Source organism: Periplaneta americana, chromosome 15, assembly GCF_040183065.1.
Source record: "Periplaneta americana isolate PAMFEO1 chromosome 15, P.americana_PAMFEO1_priV1, whole genome shotgun sequence".
Classification (NCBI taxonomy): domain Eukaryota; kingdom Metazoa; phylum Arthropoda; class Insecta; order Blattodea; family Blattidae; genus Periplaneta; species Periplaneta americana.
Window position 1 is genome coordinate 70,240,513 of NC_091131.1, and position 22,675 is coordinate 70,263,187.

Consider the following 22,675-nt stretch of genomic DNA (forward strand, 5'->3'; position numbering starts at 1 on the left):
GACTGTAGAATTTGCCTTTTTACAACTAAATCATTTAATATCTTATTATTATGAACAAAATATTATTTAAACTGGTAAATCGTAAGAACACACTATGTTAGAAGTCAACTGTATACTGCACTATCGCAATGACGAAAGATTTCCTTATAGGTACAGTACTGTCGTGATACACGCTCAGTTCGTAGCACAGCTTATCAATAATAATGACGTCATGTAAAAATTCAAATTCATTCAACCTTTCTGAAACTTCACAAATAGTCTTGTTTTTTACGTAGATTATAATCATGTTAATTTCATTTAATAAAAATGTTAAATATATTGAAAAATAATTAATATAACCTATAGGCTTACCAATAATGAGTCTGACATCTGGGAATGTTCATTGTCGAGTCGACTGCATTGCAAAGTAAGTGGTCAACGTTTTCAGTTTGTAGTGCAACGAACAATTCTGTTGTGTGTGGGCTCTTCTGTAGTGATGTCACTGAAGCCTCTAGTTGCTCTGCCCCCGGTGTACATATTAATGCTAACGACGTTCTAGCAGATGTAACATTATTTATAGTGGTGGAATAAAAACAAGATTAACGTTGATTTGCGTTTAACTGTGAATCGTGTAAAATGTCAAATGTTACGTAGTTTGAATAATGACTAGTTTTTATTTCTCGCGTTTAATGAAATTTATTTTTTATACACTCTTACAGGAATATGTTTGTTTTATTCTTCAAAATAACTTATGTATAGTATTTTTTTTAATAAATTGCCCAATTCACGGCTTTAAATGCCCTTTGGGTTGCGAAAAGGGGTGCTCCGATTTTTATGGGATGCTTGCGCATCCTTTCGCACCCCCGTAGCGACATCCCTGTCTACGCCAAATTTATCCCATTACCGGAGACTCCTGCTGTTTGTGAATGTCTAATGTTGGTTCATAGTTCTCATGAGTGAAGACGGTACGTTCCAATGGATATAATCACCGCCATCCTGATTAAGATGGCGGTGATATAATCCTTGGAAATATATACGTTAATATTAATAACTAGACTTCGTGAAAATGCCACGAGAATCGTAAGGTTTACTACGCTCGAGGTATAGACTGTATGAGAAGGGGACGTGCAACGGATGGAGTATGCCTCTGATGTAAACACTGAGCAGTATACTGCGGTTACAATAAAACCTGTATCCTGCATTCAAGAAATATAATGAATGATCATTGAAGTAGGAAATGTCTAAACATGTAAATACACAATTATTTTATAGTGAGATATATTAACTCTTAAAATTTAATGTAATATACTCACATCATCCTTGAATATGTGTATTGCAGTGAAGAGTTACGTACATTTTGAGCGACTGCAAAGTAACCTTCTCCGATGGTCACTTAAACAGTTTTTATTTTGGGAAAATGCACGTTCAACATCACACGATGTAATAGGTGCATATTTGAAGAACGGGAAGTAATTACTTTTTAGCACACCAATTTCACACGTCTTGTCGTGACGTGATAGTACATCATTTATAGTACGAAGTTGTGAATAAGCAGAATTTTTAGTAATAATGTTTCTCAACTTACATTTCACTTTTTCTGAAATTAGTGATATTTTGGATAACGATTTGTGATACTTTATCCACTATATTAAGGGCTTTTGAGAGTTGTAGTTTAGACGATTCTAACAGGGTGATGCTTTTGGACACGATTTTAAAATTAGAATCAATGAAAAGAATATCTTCCAATAGCTGTTCAGAAGGCAATGATTTTACAGCTACAACAGCGGAAATGTCTGTGCTATGTAATGGATCAATTACCTCCATTATTTTGCCATAATATTCTGAATAATAATTAACAGCATCCAATCACGTTTTTCAACGGGTCAAGACTGGCTGCGGGGGTAAGGGTATTCTAGAGGCAATTGTTTGGAACAGCAACAATCTCATTGTAGTATGTTTGATTGAATTCTTGTCTGCACTGAACAAATGTTAAGCTTTGACTATTCCGACCACAGTAATGCAAAAACAAGTGCTTACATAGGTATACATTAGCTGTAGCTGCTCTATCTATTTGGACCGGTCACAACTCTTAACATGAACTGCTTATACTAGGAGACCGGGCGGTCGCTCACCTCCTCTATACTACCGTACATCGGCAACCTAATTGCACGCTGCGTGTGGCAATTCAACGAAATCTATTAATAACTATTACAAATTTGCGATATTACCCGTTACAATAGCTTAGACATTAGAAAACATGTCAGATGTCACAAAAGTGGCCTATCAAAGGTTTATAAAATTAAAACCAATTCTGAACACTAACGAGTGAACTAATAGAATAGGCCTAGATGTACGTATGAGATTCCTCCATATGATTTCTTTAATATTCATTAAAACTAGTAGAGCACATTTACTGTATGTATGAGATTCTTCCATATGATTTCTTTAATATTCATTAAAACTAGTAGAGCAGATCTATATGTATGAGATTCCTCCATATGATTTCTTTAACATTCATTAAAAAGTATCGAAACATGAAATAGTCCATCCGTAAGTGATTTTTAAATACATAAAAATTTTCAAAACAAAAAGTGACAGGATATTATCAAATCCCTATAATTGCGTGAAACGTTTGTTGTTCGTGAGTGTTATGAAGACCACGGAACTTCATGCATTAAAAAACATGAAAATATGCATGCCACTATGCAGAGAAAAATATTATTGGAGCGGCGAGACTAATAGAATAAAAGACAGTCAAATGTTGGATTGCTACTGAAGAGGAGGAAATGAAAGACCATTGTTGAGAAATCAAATGCTTTTGGTGGTTAATGAGGAAAGCACGTCGATAATACGTCATGTTAAAGTGGAGAACGGCCCAGCTTATACATTAGGGCAGGGCTGGGCATCGAGAGCGGATCCAGACTCTAAACGGGGACACTTAATATTCATCCGTTACAGAATCAACGCTGCGCGGTGTTCGGCGGGGAAGAAAGGGGATGAAGAGAAATCATATGCCTCCCTGTGAAAGAGTAGAATCCGCTCTTGCTGCCCAGCCCTGCATTAGGGAGACATATCCATGTCGTCGCAGCAATTTCATGTCAACGGCAGTTAACTAGTTAATTCTCACATAATTCTTATATTTCTTGGAAATTATTCTTATTTTTATCACGGACAAAACAAGACAAGATTTTAATACATGTATTTAAATATGAAAAATAAAAGAGTATATGCATTTAAAAGGGAAACCCCTCTAAATACGCATTTATACAAAATAAAGTTGGCTTCATTCGAACGCAGAAACATGATCGGCAAAGATCCACTTTTGCTTTTTCAGTATGCCGAATTAATAAAAACATGCAATTACATGAAGTTCTGCGGTCTAGTTGTGACTGTATGGATGTTTGGATTTAAAATAAAGTTGTATATTTATTTTAATTTCAGTCTTTATACTCCCAGCATTTAAATTTAAATTTAATAAGGCCAAGCCTTTTATATAACTACTTCATAATATAGAGAGAGGGAGAGAAACGCATGATTATCCGCGAGGTACATAATTGGAGCCCAAGGTATGTGTGTTTTCAGGATCATGGCACGATACTTGCCATTTAAAAGGCAATCGGGCAATGTTGATGGTCAGCGTCGCTTCTTATATAACAGGAGAGATGGCAGCAACTTCTCAAGTTGTGCGCGTCTCTGGTACGGATAAAATTCTACAGATGGCAGAGTTATTGAATGCTAGTCTATTGTTTCTCTTGCGAGCAAACGTTAAGTTGTCAAAATAATCCGGTGAAGGTAGTCATTTCTAATCTTACTTCTGTTTACATTGTTATTGATTCCTACATATCATCAAAGTTCAGTGATAAATTTGCATCATTGGTTTAATGGTATAAAACTTGTAATATTATTGCAATGATAAATGTATTTCAATACCTTCTCATAATGTGACAGCGACTGTCAATGTATATGATATTCCTTCCAGTGGTTTATCCACGCGAAAATTTAGTTCCGATTGGTTTAAAATGTTTAATAAGACTGAATCAACAAAAGGCAGTTTTTTGGAGCAGACTAAGGCAGCTAGAGAAGAAAGAGCACATGAAAAGAAAAGAGAAAGGGCTGCCTCCATCATTCAGGCCCATATTAGAGGATGGCTTGCAAGAAAGAAATTTTCCAGGCATATTCTGTAAGTAATTATGCATAAAAAATTAGTACAACAAGTATGTAACCGAAAGATTTTTATAAATTATAGCAGCACCGTTTTCTAAGTTACATGTTGTCGAGTAGGTACAAGTAGAACCGAAGGAAGGTAATAGGAAAACTTCACTTCCTGTTGGACAAGCTTACCGGTAAAGAAATGCAATATGATTCTGCAGTAAAGTTATGTGTTAAAAAAAAAGAAAATAATACGAGGCCCAGGTAAATACGCGTATTTCCAATTTAAAGCTGAACCGAACTGCATGAAACTAAAACTAACATAAGTTAGGCCTACCAGTAACTTACTTTGCATCTAGATTGTGCAGTAAACAGTAGCAGTTGGTGCGAGGCTTTTCCTACACGTAGTAAAAATTAACAACAATAGGGTACTGTTTTAATATTGAAAAACAAATAGCCTACTGACTAACTAAAGACATACCGGTATACTGGAGAATTGGGGATTCCCATGCTATTTTAATACATATCCTGACTCAAGTGACGAAAAACAGAAATAGATATTTAACAAGACTTACTGTATATAAATTTAAGTCTAATCTAAGTAAATGTTTGTATGCTCCTTAGTTCCTGTTTCTACTGCCAATAGGTGCGCAAGAGTAGCCCTTTTATTCACCGCCAGAGGCGCAAGAACCTGCTGCAGTAGTCAGATCTGCGAATTTGTACTTTTGGTCCAGGGAAATACTCGTCTTTTACAAAAACACTTGACTTTTGTTTAGACGAGTATTTTCCCAGAACCAAAAATATAAAAACACGTGGAGTAAAAATTACAGCATTAATAAGGAGGTCGAGAACTGTGACAAGGTTAGAGTGGTTTAGATGAAGGGATAGCTGAGTGTCAGGAGACCGAGAACTGTGACTAAGTTAGAGTGGGTTAGATGAGGGGATAGCTGAGTGTCAGGAGACCGAGAACTGTGGCTAAGTTAGAGTGGGTTAGATGAGGGGGATAGCTGAGTGTCAGGAGATCGAGAACTGCGACAAGGTTAGAGTGATTAGATGAGGGGATAGATAAGTGACAAAAGACTGAGAATTGTGATAAGGTTAGTCACAGATGTCACTACTATCTCCCCACATCTGACCACAGTTGATGCCATTAAAATAAACATTAATTCATTTCATTTCTTTCATGGTGTTCTGCCCAAGGGTAGGTCTTTCATTGCAAACCTAGCTTTCTCCAATCTTTCCTATTTTCTGTCTTCCTCCACATATATGAGCCATACATATTTTAATATCGTCTATCATCTGATATCTTCTTCTGCCCCGAAATCTTCTCCCGTTCACCATTCCTTCCAGTGCATCTTACATACCAGACTTGCATTTAATGAACTTGACGAAACTGAAAATTACTGAGTAAGACAGGGATTCTCAACCTTTTAAAGACTGTGAGCACCGCCCACATGTAATAGTAAGTGGGCGAGCACCATGAAATCTAATAGGTTTAGTAGGCGTATATGAATATAATATAAATAAAATAAATAAACAAACAAATTAATTTTTAAAACACTTACCAGGATAATGATATCCTTGAACGTGAATGTTACTCAGAATTTCAGTGATATCCAAAGAGAAGTCGCTTGTAGCTACACGTAACAGCCCTGCAGCTGTGAATTAGCCAATCGTGATCGTGCTTTGTTCTTGAGGTATTTCATAAGTGAGAAAGTTGTTTCGCGTAGGTCCCGAACATAACCAGACATTTAAGATAAACATTCTGCAATGTTTGGTTTCTTTTTATGTCTTCTGCTCTCCAAAGGCTATGAATTTATCCTTTTAAACAAATATTTCAGAGCTAAGGACTGGAGATCTATCAATTGAAACTCTGCACAAGGAGCCGTGTTATTCTGTTGAATAATATTGATTTTTCTGATTTAGTCCACACTGAATTAAAAGGTGTTATGTACCATGAAATACGGGAAGGCCTATCAGGTCTCTAAGATATTATAATGAGTGAATGGTAACACTTTGTTCTGGCTTATATAACAAAGTCTGAACTGAAAAATGGACCTCAGGAGTGTTCGTGCTCGTGAGCACTTTTTTAATCTCATTACGAGAGCACCAAATGTCGCGAGCACCAGGTTGAGAATGCCTGGAGTAAGATAAAAAAAAAAAGATATTAAGTATATAAATTACAAGATCGCATACAGGACAAATAACACTCTACAAAAACATCTCAACACACAAACAAACAAATACAACCACACAGGCGTATACAAACTCAAATGTAACACCTGCAACAACTTCTACATAGGACAGACAGGCAGATCATTTCAAACACGTTACAAAGAACACATCGCAGCCATAACAAAAAAACACCTCCACATATGCAGAACAATCACAAATGCTAACCACACCCCAGAGACATCAACACAGACATGGAAATACTACACATCCAACCGAAAAGCCAGAAACTAAACACACTAGAACAATATGAAATATACAGACACACAAAAACACACCCCAATGAAATTCTTAACACACAACTCAATTTCAGAACACACACACTCTTTGACTTCACATTACGCCACACAAACACACCCTCACAGGAAACAAAACAAGAGGCGCCAAGACCAGCAATGACCAGTTCTGAGGATGACCCATAATAGGTCGAAACATGTAAACCAGGTACAATAGAATTGAACACAAGAAAGTCGTATAATACATATTCCGAAAAAAGAAAAATAAAAGGACATAAAAAGTGTTTTCTTTTTATTAAAATTATAACAACTTAAATATTGCTGTCCATACATGTTCATAAAAAGGCTTGTTTTATGAATTATGACAACTTAAAATTTACAACCAAATTTCGCACCCTGTTATTAGTGGTTGCAAAAAGAAACTCCATGAAAGTAACAAAACATACTTTTTCAAAAGATGAAACTCAATTGAAACCGACAGCGAATAAGAGGAGGTATGATAACACTGTGCTCTCGGTCGTGAGGCAGCAGGAAACATCAATCACAGTCTTATTTCTCGTGCACTGTACCACCACTGCCATCATACTTATCACAACATTCCATTAAGATTCCTCGCTTTCCCAGGACTTCTTAACCATCTCTGTTATGAGCCACAAAATATTTTCCTACATGCCATTGAAAATAACGTGATGAACATCCCTAGGAAGCACTAATTGTGACTGTAATGCGAATTTTTTTAGGGAGGAATTTGATGCAGCATTTCCAAATGACTGTTCAGAGCTGAAGCCCTGTCTCCAGGTCTACCAAGTTGCATGCAGGTTTCTACTGGTATGGCAAAAGGAACGAGACAAGGAGCGCTTTGAAAGACTTTGCAGGTAAATGTGGAATAATTCCTGTATTACTCATTCTTACTTCCTGTTAATAAGAGATTTTTTTTTTTTTGTTTTAAGTTGCATTGTTTGAAAATAATTCATAGTTTTATTTTAAAAGTTAAATCAGAGGTTTAGAATAAATAATAAAGACTTTTTGTTCTGTTGCTGTTGATTCTGGTTTTGACTGTTACTAACTATCGAATTCTAGCACCAAAACTGATTCGTTTAACAGTGTGATTTATGCCTAAGTAAGTCTAATTTGCTCCATCCGAATTTTGTTGACTTTGAGTAGATCTGAATTTACTTTTAATTAGTTGTTTCACAGAATAACATAGAAGTCCGTTATTAGATGGTTGTAAGATTTTAATGCCCTTTTAGCCAAAAAATCTGCTGTTTCATTTCCCTTTATATCACAATGGTAAGGAATACACTGTAAACTCATTTTTTCTGTAGTTTAGTTAGATAATAGATCATTTTCTTACAATCCTGAACTTTAGCCCCTTTTATAGAATGATGAATATGCCCAAAAGAACAAATCAAAGGTAGTATGGGAAAGGTGTAGTTAACCTATATGTCTTGTTTACAGAGTACTAGAGATGAATTAATTTGCATGAATATCAGTGGTGTAGCATGTAATTTTGAGCAGGGGAAGCTAACTCAAGTTGTCTTTCATGTACATATGAGAAAACGTATTACAAAAATATAGTCTTAAAATAAATAGTAGTCAATGTCAAATCAGCAGTCTGAAGATTGGTTGGAACCTCGTAAGTAACACCAAAAAGGCATGACCTCAAATGGTACGTAGTAAAATATGATTTCATATCTCTAACAAATAGACACGGTTGTTTGTTTTTTAAATCGCACTTTTGTTCGTAAGTCAGTCTTGATAATAGAATTGTCCTAAAAATTCAAGTAAATTGGTGTCAGGAACTGTTATTTCACTCATTATTTATTATATCAACCACAATGCACACTAACACTTCAGCTGAACACAACTCACGAAAGGGATAACTCGGAAACTAAATTATTTTCAATGTCAAAGCTAGCTTCTTGCGAGCCTTGCGACCAGGATAGTTTAGTTAGAAAGGGATGGAAAACCTGCGGAGTGGGTTACACAGAAGAATGAGTGAAAGAAACCAGTCTGCTTGGAAGCTAGTGTGTGCAGGCTTCTTGTTTACTGCTGCATCACGAATCATCTTGAACTGCCGCATCACAATATTTGAAGCATTAATATAAATTCTATTAAAATTAATAAATAATTTTGTTCATAAACTGCAGGTTTATTATGAAATTATTATTAACTGGGGAAGCTGAGCTTTTTAGCTAACATTGACGCTACGCCACTGATGGGTATGTAGACTTGGTTCAGTAGTACACATTGGGTTTAGGGAGGGGTTTCCAGTGTTTATATAAAGCAGTACAGCGGGTCAATCATGGAAAATAGTGGTGAATCACAACACTTCCATACAGCTTCTTAATAGAGTACTGGAAAAGTGTTCATAGTTTCATCGGATGTGTTAATGACGACTCTGTGCCTTTACAATCTTATGTTGTATTTTATAAGGATAAATGCTGTTGACTGATGCTTTGAATGTAATTCATGTTTTGTCAGGTACCTTGTCTCAAGCTTGGAGTCTGACTCCGTGAAGCTGAGTTACATCGGAGTTGCACTGAGCAAGGAGCATGCATTGGCCTGGATTTCTCACGTGAAGGATATTTTGTGGAAATGCTGCATCTATTTGGACGATCTGCGACCAGAGTATCCAGCAGACATGCGTGCTATTCTCCTCTATTTGCATACATTAGTGATATTCACTTCCACCAACACTTGGGTTCTCTTGCGAGCGAAACACATGGAAATGCTGAAGCCAGGTCTCAATCAACTTTGTGCCAATATCATGGGACATCTCTTCACAAAGGGTTTTTATCTCACATTGAAGGTAATAAGAATGAAAGACGCTAATATTTAATATTTCCCTTAGCTTTGTTTAAATATAAGTGATTGGTGTTTGTGTATTGCAGTCTTTACTTCTTCGAGGACTGGGAAGAGCCAAGATTACATTAAAACACGTTTCAATTTCGGCAGTGTTAACATTAGCTCTGCGACCTTTGGTCTCTGCTGGGTTTTCCGAAAAGTTGATGACGATGTTCCTCATTCACATCCTTAGTGTACCTGCACTTGTATTGCATCTCCAGAGCTTAGCTCCTGAGGTAAGAAATGAAAAGTGAAAGAGTTATTGAAGAGAAATATATCACTTCCTCCCATTCTGTTCGTTATAATTCTTGAGAATAGAGAAAGTTTTCGTAATGTGCTAGTGACTGTAATATTGTCCATATACAGTATTTGGTTGCAGTAATTTTCCATTCTTTTTCACCATTTTGTTATATTTATAGCAAAGATTTTCAAAAAATGCAGTAATTTTTAGTATTTTTTTTTTTGCTTAATTTTCAGACACATTTCCCCGTGTTGTGTATTGTATTGTATTGTATTGTATTGTATTGTATTGTATTTATTTGCATTCCATGGTATTCATACATTGCTTCACAGCTAGAATATGGAACAAGTCAAAAAACTTAATACTATTATAAAGTCTTAATTTAAAGTCGCAGTCTAGATCATACTTGGGCATCGTGCCTCACTTGAGAACTTGTGCCTCACTGACCTTCACAGAGCTTATCGCTCTGAGTGACATCATCTTCACAGACCCCTTTCCTCCCTTATGTAGCTCCTAGGCGTGGGCAGGTTCTATATCAGTTTCATAAGCAATATCAGTGGTGGCATAATGGCATTATCAAAGCAGCGTGTACGCGTTAGAAAACGATTATTTCATGAGAAATAGGAGGAAGAGTTTTTTTGCTGTTCAGAAGGGGAGAACATATGATATATGTTATGCTCGAAAATCCTATTAGGCATTAATAAATTTAATATACAACGACATTACTCCTTATGTCATAAAGAACATGCTGAATTAGAAGGTAAAGACAAATTAAATGTTATTTTTTCGTACTATTCCGAAGAAAATTTACGATCTTAACATTTGCATAGTATACTAAATACGAAGTATACCTTAAACACGCTGCATTAAAAGGTACGAGGAATTAAATGTTGTTTGTACGTATTATTTCCAAAAGAAATTTATAAAAAAAAATATCAAATGTGCGTAGAAAACGAAATATGATTTTCTGAAATTATTTTAGGTCGAGAACGTGCAAATCTATTAAGTAATATTGATAAACGCCAGAATATTCAAGAAAATAAACGTAGACAACGTGATGGAATATTATTGGCTAGTTACGCAATTTCTCGCCTGTGATTTAAATCAATTCAGCGACAGAGAAACAGTAAAGAGGTTTATGATTAAAGCTGCCGAATTAATTTGCCAAATTGAATAAAAGTTTTCGAGAGTCTCACGTTAACCAAGCACTTTCCTAATAATTCGCCACTGACCGCCTTAGCGATTACGATAAGGTGACGCAGGTCACAGCAGTTTATATTTCCCATCCTACTCTGCAGTCTCCTCTCCTAGTAAACAAACTATTTCAAATCGAGTGCCTCACGTAACCGAAAATTGTGCCCATGTATGGTCTAGATGAAATATATACAGAAGAGATTTACAATATAGTCTACTAGTACAACACAAAGTTTTAGTATCAGTTTCATGAAGCATTATTGAATGTCATGAATTCACCTACAGAATAGAAGGCGTGAGAAATTAGGTACTTCTTTAATTTGGCCCTAAATAATCTTATGTTTTGAGTTTCATTTTTTATATCGATATGGAGGCTATTAAAAATTTTTACTGCCATATAACACACTCCTTTTTGATAGCATGATAGACTTGCCGATGGTGTATGAAAGTCATTTTTTTGACGTGTATTTATGCTATGAACTATTCACCTTACCACACCGCTACAGACAGCTAAGTTGTGTTTGAACGTAATCAGATATTAACATCTGGTTTGCTGCTGCAACTGATTAACAGGGTGTTCGAGTATAGTCAAGTAGGGCTAATATGATATAGTAAAAAAGTCGGGGTAATCTGATACAGACTTTGAAATGTACCAAAATATCAGTTTAAGAATGTTTAAAACTGTGATTATGGAAGTACATTTTATGCTCTTTAAGGAGCAGTATTAAACAAAGTTTGAAAAAATAATGATTTGCCTCATAAATGCATTTAAAAACAAACAGTTTTGTTTGTTGAAAAATCTTTGACGTGATGCTCGATTACTTTTGTTATTGCTCTTGAGTGAATAAAGATAGAATAATTTTAAAATTTTCCTTTTACTCGGAATTATGTCAGCTTCATTTTTCTCTAAAGAAAAGCTGTGAATGTTGATCAGTCTAACAGTAATTACTTAGTGTGTGAATGAGAAAGGGTATTATGATACACTTTTTAGGGTTATTGTGATATGCTAGAAGGGCTATTGTGATGTATGTTTATTATGAAAAAAATTGACCAAGTTGATCGTGAGGGATGTTTGAATTGATATATTGGCACTTGCAGTGCTGTATAAGTTAAAAAATTACGCATATAAATTTATTTTTACTTATTTACCTAATATTTTAGCTTAATAGTTTTCCTTCTTATTGCTAAAACTTAACACAACTTTTGAAGATGCATTTATCATTTTTTAAAAATGTATTTTAAGACTATTTTAGCAATGCAAACTGTATATTAATTTTCTCAATCTATTTTCTTAAACATAAAAAAATTAGTGGGACACACAACAATTTTCTAGAATTGGCAGAAAGATGTTAAAGTTTCAATAAATTGAGTAAATTTTATAGGAAGTTGCTAAATCTTAGTCAATTTAATATGATTTCGACCAAACTTTACAGGTGATACATTAAGCATCTCTGTGTATTACAATAACCTTACTTCAAATTGCCTGTTTTTATTAATTACTTCTTATGGCTAGTGATATTTCTAGAAAGGACACAAATGACTATATCTCCTCTTTTATATAGACAAAAAACACAGTTTATAGTTTTTAAAACAGGACCAGCCTCATGGTCAGAGCTTCTGGCTATAGTTCATGAGGTCCCGGGTTCGATTCCCGGTTAGAGCACAAGAATTTTTCCTTAACGGGGGATTATTCCTGTGTTCGTCCATGGTCTGGAATTTAGGTTAAGTTTAGATTTAAGACCTCTCCTTGCACTACATTATCATAATCATCCTATCACATCATCGGGGTAATGTAACTCCGCCTTCCAGGTGCCCCAACCTCAGAAGTGGGTTACGATTAAGCCACAGCCAGGAGAGAAGACCAGAAATGTCGAAAAGACAACCTGGTGGCATTGGGGAAGAAAAGTTTTTAAAACAGGATAATTGCTGGTGACAGTGTCACTATAATAAAATAGCTTCATCTATACCTTCCTTGAATAAATTATGTATATTCATTGTTACAGGCTGTCTTGACACTGAAGCAGTATTGATAGATGTTTACTTGTGCACCATTACTGTTGGTCATAAGACAGTTTTCCTTTTCTGGGCATGTATGTTGTTCCGTGGGCTGTTTCTTAAAAATGTTTTCGTTTCAAATTCATTGTATATATGAACAATTGTTTATAACTCTGAAGGAATATCTTTACTTTCCGAATTTCCGTCCACTTTTATGATTATTTTCGAATTTCACAAACTTTCACTTTAGAACTGCAGGATATACTAATACTATCTTCTTTACTCCTATTTAAAGCTTTCTTCTTGCATAGTTTTTAGGTATTTTATAATATTATAATTTTTAAAATATTTATATGATAATTTTAATTAATGTGATGTATTTACAGTGCATCAGTATTCTTGTAGGTCACAGTTTATTTACAAAGAGTCTAGATCTCCTGAATTCAGAGCAGAATATGAGGATTGTATTCAATACTTTGGAAGGAAATTACGCTCTTTGTCTGCTGGCGAATCTTATTCAGCTTGCGTATCTCCAGAAGGAGGATGTTCTCAAGGATGTGGCTTTTCCAACCTTTACAGTAAGTCAAATATTTATTTATAAACAATGTTGATGGTGACTCATTTGCTTACCTATTCATAGTAGCAAATAGTATGAAAACCATAGTTTATAACTTTAGATGAATCAGAAGTACCAGTATGGATTTTGTAATGTTCTCGAAAGTTTTGAGACATGGGCATATGAAGAAATGTTACATTTATTCCCAGTGCTGTATCTTTTCATAGTAGATCACATTCTGTGCAGCACATCATTTCCAAAAACCAACAATTAAAGCACTCACGTCTTTCAGTATCCATTAATTTACTTTTGTCGATTCTTCATAATGGGGAAAAGAAAGTAGTCAGGATTGTATGCATCATGAATCATCAACTTTATTTTAAATGAATCCAAGAAGACAATGGTGATGTTGGCCATTTGCACTGAAGCATTGTTGTGATGCAGAGGATGCCACTTTGTCCTGTTTTTGACCATCTTCCTCAAATCTTCCGAAAACTTTGGGGAGAAAAACGTTAGTATACTGTATATCAATGTATAGTGTCCTTTATTCCTTCAGTGGAACTATTACTGCGTGTCTGCTTTAGTATAGTATGGTATTAGTATATATTTATTTAACCTGGTAGAAATAAGGCCATCAGACCTTCTCTTCCCCTCTACCAGGAGATTACAACTACAATATTAAGAATACAATTACAAATGCTTTAAAAATGTGGCCAGTATTTTCTTTCCACCACATCTTGGCTGCTTAACTTTTATGGGTGGATTGTCATCATCTGGGAAGATCCACACAGTTGAGTGTTGCTTTGTTTCTGGATAAAACTTGTAAATCCATGTTTTCTCGCCTATGATGATGTCAGAATTCCATCTATAGTTTCTATTGTAGTACCTTTTCAGCATTACTTCTCGCCATTCAACATGAGAGCATTTTTTAGTCTTTGTCAAATTACAGAACACCCATGAAAAAGTTGGTGAACAGATAGCGAACTAATCTGTAGGTTTTCCTCAATATCCTTGAAGGTTAACCAGTTGTTCTCACAGATCATTTTTTAACAGTGTTGACATTTTTCTCAGTCACTGCACTTGCGGAGTAACCATTCCTCCTTTTGTCTTTCATTGTAGCCCAGCCAAACCAATGGAAAATTGTTGCACGCAAAGAAACATGTGACTACGTGCTACATGTTTTTACACAATAGACGAGACTACCCCATAATATGATCTCTTTCAGCTAGCCTACTTTCACTTTCCCATATCTCAAAACTTTTACAGTGACTCTCATATAAGTATACATAAACTTAGTCAGGTCTTTATTAATAAAATACTTTCATAGAAGTATTTTGGTAATGACATTATGAGACATTGAGAACTAGAGGATTTTTTTTTGGTCCATTGGCAGGACTCTTAATTAGTCATTATTTGCCTCGACTCTATGAGTGTGCATTGTGATATATTACTGAATAAATGTACATGAAAACCAGTTATGTTAAAATAAATGTCAAAGACAATTAAATTATCATTTCTCACATTAGTGAGTCCACTCAGTTATCTGCTGTCAACATATCTATTAGTTAGGGTAAGAAGAAATTAGCATATCTTTAGATTTACAGTAAGGTTTATTAATGTATTATAATATTTAGGTGTTTTATATACATACAATTCCCTCATATAAATTAAGATTCAAACAATTAACACATTAATGTCAACCATACACTGTGATTATATCCTATAGCACAGATAAATAAATATAAATACAATTATTATTCAATTCATCTTAATCTAGAAAACTTGACTGCTTATTTAATATATTATAATTTATTCTAGTTTATTGTCATGATGGCTCAGAGCTAGCATGCTCGACTTGTAAGCCAGAGGACCTGGGTTCAAAGCTCGCTCCACCTTAAATTTGTAAATTGTGTTGGGCAAACCTGTGATCCAAGCAACATAGGTTTTTTCTGGGTACCATACTCTGGATTCCTTGTGACATTTCAACAATTCTGCATCATCATCACCACCACCACCACCACCACCACCACCACCCCCACCCATTACGAGTGCAATGTAGACTATGTAGACCCATTGCCTGTGGTGCACGCTGAATAGTCTCTGATGAACTAGATGGACTATGCTTCTTGACACAGTACTTGGTTGCAAAGAAGACCTACATTATCTGTTGTACAAAGGCTAAATTTCTTATATCCAGGCAACAAACGTTTCAAAGTGCGCAGAAACCAATTGCTCCTACTGGTCAGACTGTAATAGAGGTTAAATTATTTGGCTAGAGTCCATGGAAGAGTGCGGATCTACTTCTGTAAAGTAGGCCTATAGTTTACTCTACATAATATATTATTGTTTTATTCTTTCTACACTAGAGTATTTCAGAGTAATCTTAAAGTGTAATAAATTTCAAAATGTCGTAGGGAATTTGGCTATTAAAATTCGTGTAATAAATTTCACAATATTCTTAGAAAGAGGAACTTCATACAATAAATCTCTATTTTCATGGCATCAAAAAATAAATCAAACTATAGACAGAATATTAACAGGAGGACATTCACTGGTTGTAGCAAATATTAAAATCCGATTTAAACCATGAATCATACAACATTAAATTACTTAAAATATTTATTATATACTGTATATATTATGGGAATTACATTATGCTTCTGCTAGTCGTATTACTTCTCTGGTAGCCAAAGGGATAGTTTCATACCTGATACTTTTTTTACCTCCACTTTTTATTAAAAGTGGCATGAGATTAGACTTTATCAGTATATGTTTGCATAAATTATGGAGTGAAAGAAATTTTTAGAATGTTTTTACATTGTTTGTATCATTACAGTTTGTTGTGACGAGACTGTTGGAAAGTTGCCAGCATTACGTTGTGACGAAGCAATCAAATCTGACACACTGGCATCCCGTGTTAGGATGGTTTGCTCAGAGTATGGACTACAGTTTGCATGAGGCAATGCCTTTTGTGAAGACACAGCTGTATATGTTATGGAGTGGTCCTGTGGTGACAGTGCTACTTGGACAGACGTTGGCGGAGTTAGTGGAGAACATGGCTGAAAATGGAGCAGAAGGCTCTGGTTCTGGCTCCAGTGGAGGAAGCAGCAATATTCTGAGAAGGGCACTGGATCACAGAGCAAATCGTACAAATGCTGCCAAGCACCATCGCAAGCTGGGAAGTCCTGAATGTACAAAAGTAGCACTTCTCTGCTCTTTGTACCAAACAGCTCTTGGAACATTGACGCAGTTGAAATTGGATATCCTCACAGGTTAAGTGTGTATGTGTGTTACAGTCCACAAGGAGTTCAACAAATAGTTACAATTTTGTTTAAGTCCTTTATTGAGTGTTTTCTTAAAGTTTATTTTGTCGCTATATCTGTCTCTTTTTCATCCGAATTCAACGCAAATAGCCGGCCATATAAAATATCTTTACTACATGTGGTGACGATCAACATAACCAGAGCATTTGACTCTCGGCATGACGGTCTACGTTACAAACTCCACAACATTGGCCTTCCTCCACCTGTAGTCCACTAGAGATCAGATTTCATTCACAATAGAACTTCCCGCATCAAAATAAATGGCTCCCTATCCCAATTATTTCACATAGAAGGTGGAGTCCCACAAGAAACAGTACTCTCTCCAATTCTTTTGAATATACCGTATTTACCCGCGTAATAGGCGCACTTTTTTTTTTATTCGGTTTTGATGACAAAAAACTAGGGGGCATCCTTTACGTGAGGGGGGGGGGGAGAAAAAAACGCGTATTAAAGGTGCACCAGCTTGAATGCTGAAATTATCTATTGAATATGTAACGATATATGGGTCGCGACTAATTTATATATAGATTGTGTTGCACTTATGACAGTCAATAGTTAGCAGCAGTTGTATAAACAGATGATAGATAACTTGTAACAATGAATACAGACACTTTATTGTTATTATTAATACTAGTCTTACCTCATTCACTGTCAGGTTCAGCATCACTGCTGTAATTTGTCACAGATTCACATTCCTCTATGTGTCTGTTACGCAGGGAATTTTTTTTTAATTTTAACGCGAAAAATTGAGGTGCGTCCATTACGTAGGTAAATACAGTATATGTTTCAGATATCCCCAATCCACCCTGCGAAGGTGTACATATCGGACAAATTTCCATTGACATAATTTTAACAGCTACGGCACACGACATAAGATATTCAAACAGCTAAATGAATGAAACCCTACGTAACCTAAACGCATGGCTGGACTTATAGCCCATGAGGATCATTCCTGAGAAGTCCCAAACAATGATTTTATCAAAAAGAGACGATATCCCCCAAAACCTATGAGAGACCGCTATCCCATTCGCTGTAAAAACTCCCTAATTCCATGCACCAACCACATAACTTACCTTGGCATCACCATATCCAACAAATTGAAATTACTCCGACACATCATCAAAATTAAATTGCCCATCACATGAGCCATTAAATTCCTGTATAATATTGCAGGTAATCAAGCGAAGCCTGGATGCCGGCCACATATGTTGTTGTTGTTTTCTAATGCTAGGAATTTGACAATAAAGTCATTTGACCTCTTGCACTCCAATATTTTTCAAAGATATTGTCATGGTCAGCCACTGAAGTACAGATTTTGAGGTGTTCCGAATCCATTTCTTGATTGGAGTTGCACAATGGGCAGTTAGAGGACTGATATATTGCAATTCTATGCAGGCGCTTGGCCAAACAGTCACGGCCTGTTGCCAATCTAAATGCAGCTACAGACGATTTTCGTGGTAAATCGAGAATTAACTGTAGAGAGTTCCACATATAACTGCATTGATATATAAATTGATTATCCGTTCGTCAATTTTACATGTATCCCAGCTGTTCTCCAGAGTTTCGAACTCATAATATATTAACAGTATTGGAATCACTAGAATGTAGACTTCAGCGCAAAGCATTTTAACTACCACAACACACACACAAAATAGAATAGTATATATATTTAATCACTAAAGTCAAACCCATCACACAATACATAAAACACAAAAACATAAAGTACACACACAAAACTATCAATAAACCTTTCACGTCTAATCTGTTTCAAACAATACCACCGGATCAGCCAAATATCGCAGTTTCCCACCTGCTGAATGACCGCCACGAATACTTATCGCAGTGACAAAACTGACAAAAAAAATTACACATCCCTCAAAACAGATAATTCTAGCCACTATTTTTACAAATTTATATAAAGAAAAAATCTGATCTTCTGCCATGTGATCCTGAACACATTGTCACCATATACTAATAGTATAATATGCACATGTAATACATATAAAATCAATTATCTCCAACCCTCTTCTACTGCTCTTTCTTCGGCTGGCAAGCAGACTTCCAACACCAAACACAAACCTCAAACCTAAGACCTGAAGAGAGTATAAAAATCTCTAATGCGGGTCACTAGCACAGTTCCTGTGCCACATTGTTGTCTTATCTTGTATCCTGGCATCCAGCATGGTAGATGTTGCCATCAGCAACTGAATAATTTACAGTGGGGATTAGCATTTTCGAGACTTAGAAAAGCATTGATGATGTCACCCCAAAGCCGAGCAAGAGGAGAAGGGAATGAAGATTAGAGAGGGCAAGAGGCAGTGGAAATTTCTGCACATCAAGCAAACTAAATATAGGTCAGCAGGTGAAGAGTAAAGAGAAGGCCTGGAAAGAAGATAAAGTGAAAAGAGAGATGGATCGAGTAGAAAGGGAAGCACAGATAATGAGAAGCAAACAGGGAGTGGAAAGCAAGTGTGTTATAACAAAGAAAAACCAGCCTACAATTTAAGAAAATGGTGTGTAAGTGAACAAGTGGCAAAGGATATTGAGAAGAAAAGGAATGGAGTGTAATGGGGGATAAAGAGTGTGAAGAGCATAAGGTTATAAATAATGGAAAGTGTAAGAATGTAGTGTAAAGGTAGTAAATGAAATAGTGAAGTGATGTAAAAAGTAAAGTGAGCGAGTAGGAATTAACTATGATACATGCGAGTAAGAACTAAGAAGTAGGAAAGAAAGGAATGTGGTATCAGGTGGGATAGAAAATACGAAAAATATTTTATGTCATATGAGTAAAACAAGGAAGAGATAGAAACGACAATGAATAGCATGTGTAGGGAAAATAGAGACTGAACTAAATAGTAAATTAAGTATTAGGGATAGGGGAATTAGATTTAGATAGGTTTTAGCCATACTTCTTGAAGGTTACATATTTATTTATTATTGATTGTTTACAAAAAAAATTTCAAGAGTAATATTTCTCCCGCGAAATTTTAAAATATTTATACCTAAGAAGTAAGTTACATTAGAGTTGCCTATTTTTATTATTTTAATAGTATGCTTTCCTATGACCTAGTATTGTAGTGTAATAGTACTGTACTCGTATTTGTAATGTTTTTATGTTACAAAAAAAAAAGAGTGTGATTAGAATTGTAACAAATTCATCAATGAAACCACACTGCAGACCTTTCATTACTTGTGAATGGAAAAAATAATGTAACATCGCAGTATATTTATCAAATTCTAAATTTTGTTAAATACATCTACATGTGTTGTCACACAGGAGTGATGTGCTTCTATATGATATCAGAAACCGTGACCTTTTCGATCTACCCAAATGTAAGCTATTAAAAACAATAATTCATAATTTTATTATATCTTTAAAAACTGCATTTCCTTCTTATGTTTTTAATTTGGAAAGAAGGTCTTTTAACAAATATCTCTCATTGGTTGATAAACAAGCCTTTTTATGACATGAATGAGTTTTTTAACATTAAGGTACCGTAATTTAGTGTTTTTTGTTAAGATTTTCTCGTCTTTTATGTCTTCTGCTTGTTTTATTTTGTAACTTTGATTGTATACAGGGTAGAAGTGAAATAATCCTGCAGATTTTCAGAACAAATAGCTCATGTTGTATGTAACAAGAAAAGTGTAATACCATATTAGTGGAAAGTTCATAGTTATCTCAGAAAAAAATGTTTTTTCCCAAATGTTGAACATTTCCTTAACCGGTAACTATTGCGAGTAGGATAGTGATTTTTGTCTATATCGATAGAAAATCTAATAAAGAATCATTTATCCCTCTATCGTATTCAATAGCATGGAAGGTTTTCGTGTAAATTAAATTTAATAACCACTAATTTGAAGCCACTGACCGATGTGACTAGCTTGCAACATTGTAGCCAGAAAGGGAGATGGGAGATAGTTCACTAAGGCAGACAAACCTGAGTTTGTTGGCCTCTTATGAGAAGAAAGAGGTGGCGATGCTGCAGACTCTTGAAACTCCCAATTTATTTTTCTAATTAACTTTGCATTTAATCACAAAACATAATATTGGTTTTCTATTGATTTAAGTGTACCCTATCGTCCCTTTCACTCTGCAGGATTATTTCACTTTCACCCTGTATATATTATTGACTTTGTGCTCACAGACGTAAATTATATTCAAGTTTAAATAACATGCACGTTGCATACGATAAAATCAGCTGTGCTTTAAAGTGCATAGTTGTCTTTTTTGTCTCGTGGTTACCATGTTAGCGGTTATACATATTCTGCTTACGAACATTGCAAATGTAAGGAGTCTGTAATTTTCCCTGGAAGTGCGCTTTACCTAGGTGAGCAATGATAGAGAACAGATGCTGTCTGTGTATATGCAAACTAAGCAGCTTCCTAGTTTGCGTCCACTTTATGTTACACATGCCCTATTTCTCAATGAAAATAATCTTGGAACAAATTCCTCAGGACTTGTACATGCTGAACACTTACTATTACATTTAACTCAGTACCATTTTCCTCTCTCCCAAAAAATGTGATCTCACTCTGTCATTCACGGACGAGGTCAACAAAGAAAAACAAGAAATATATTAAACTTGCCTACCTTTCCACTCTTCTAAATATAACAAACTTATTACTCAGTGGGTCGGCACAGGTATGTTGTTTGGAGTGAGAGATTCCCTTCCATAGCTTACCTGCCAGCTATTAGTGAAATTTAAATTCAAAATCTTTGAAATACAAAACATTTATTACAAAGTCTTTGTGACTCTTTACACATTATCCAATATAATTTATATTTTCAAGAAATACAATTTTGTCAGTATGACAATTTGTCATCAACTTAACCTCAATTTCTAAATTTATTTTTTTTTTTAATTAACTCAAGACTTAAAAGCATAATATTCTGTTCTGTATTCAGGAGACTTAAAGAAAATTCTGATAGTATGTTTTGGTTACACACAATATTAAAGAATAAGTTTCACAAAAAAAATATATCATTTTTATAGGAGAAAAGTATTTTAAGCAAAACAAAATGTGCAAAAAACAAAAGCAGGAAAAAAATTAGTTTCAGATATTTTAAATAAATATAAACTCATACATATGTCTTTTAAAAATGGCTGCCGAAATAAGGGGCATAAGTGTATGAAAGTTGCCATAAAAATGTTTAATGTTAAAAACTAAAAATGTGATTTTTTGACCAAAAATGACAAATTTTCACCAAGGTTTACCCTTAACATCTCGTCACAAACTTAGTGGCCTATCTGTCTTGTGACATACTTTATACTTCTTAACATTTATCACTTGCTGCTTTGATATCATGATTTAAATAAACAAACATTATTCTGTGAAAATATATGGTTTTAGAGGAAACAGGTATTTATTTAAACATTTATATATGTCCATTTTCACCAGTTTTAGATCTTTTTTTGTCGAGTCATTCAAAGGGATCCGTACCATGATTTGTTAATTTCTCATGTGGCAAGTACTCGAGGTGATAATGATGTAGGGTGACCATTTTCTGCATAGGCAGTCTTTGCACTCCTATAATGGCATTATCTCTTGCGTATGTTATTTTCTTTTTCAAACTTTTGAGCAGGTTCCTAGTTAGTACTTAATAATTTCTAGAACATTGTAAAATTGAAATGGAAGGTTCCTCTTGGGTACAGTGTTCGATGCTACATCGCATGTATTTGTCGGTGCAGGTCTGTGCTACCAGGACAGGATTCTGTACAACTTGTGGCTGTTTCTGAGCAGTCTCGGTCCCAACTGTGGCCTTAAAGCATTTCTCGACCTGTTGGCTGTCAACACTAAATGCTCTGCTCCCGAATTTCAAATGCTAATACTTTTCTGTGATTGTATGACGCATTATGTCACGTAAGTAAAATTTATGGCATTGTACATGTATCAAAGAAAGCGCTTTTACAGTAAATGTTGA

The 22,675-nt window shown here is 35.1% G+C and overlaps 1 protein-coding gene across 2 annotated transcripts in view; it reads left to right on the forward strand.

Moving 5' to 3' along the window:
* Positions 1-3,684: 3,684 nt before the first annotated feature.
* Positions 3,685-22,675, forward strand: part of LOC138715115 (ubiquitin-protein ligase E3B) — a 45,762-nt gene continuing 26,771 nt past the window's right edge. The window contains exons 1-8 of one of the 2 annotated variants that reach the window (XM_069847644.1): positions 3,739-3,863; positions 3,959-4,159; positions 7,337-7,471; positions 9,081-9,408; positions 9,491-9,679; positions 13,260-13,451; positions 16,266-16,701; positions 22,443-22,614. In XM_069847644.1, coding sequence (XP_069703745.1) covers positions 3,999-4,159; positions 7,337-7,471; positions 9,081-9,408; positions 9,491-9,679; positions 13,260-13,451; positions 16,266-16,701; positions 22,443-22,614 — 1,613 coding nt within the window. In that variant the 5' untranslated portion in view covers positions 3,739-3,863; positions 3,959-3,998. Of the gene's footprint in view, positions 4,160-7,336; positions 7,472-9,080; positions 9,409-9,490; positions 9,680-13,259; positions 13,452-16,265; positions 16,702-22,442; positions 22,615-22,675 lie in introns of both variants that reach the window. The other variant, XM_069847643.1, reaches the window with a different exon arrangement.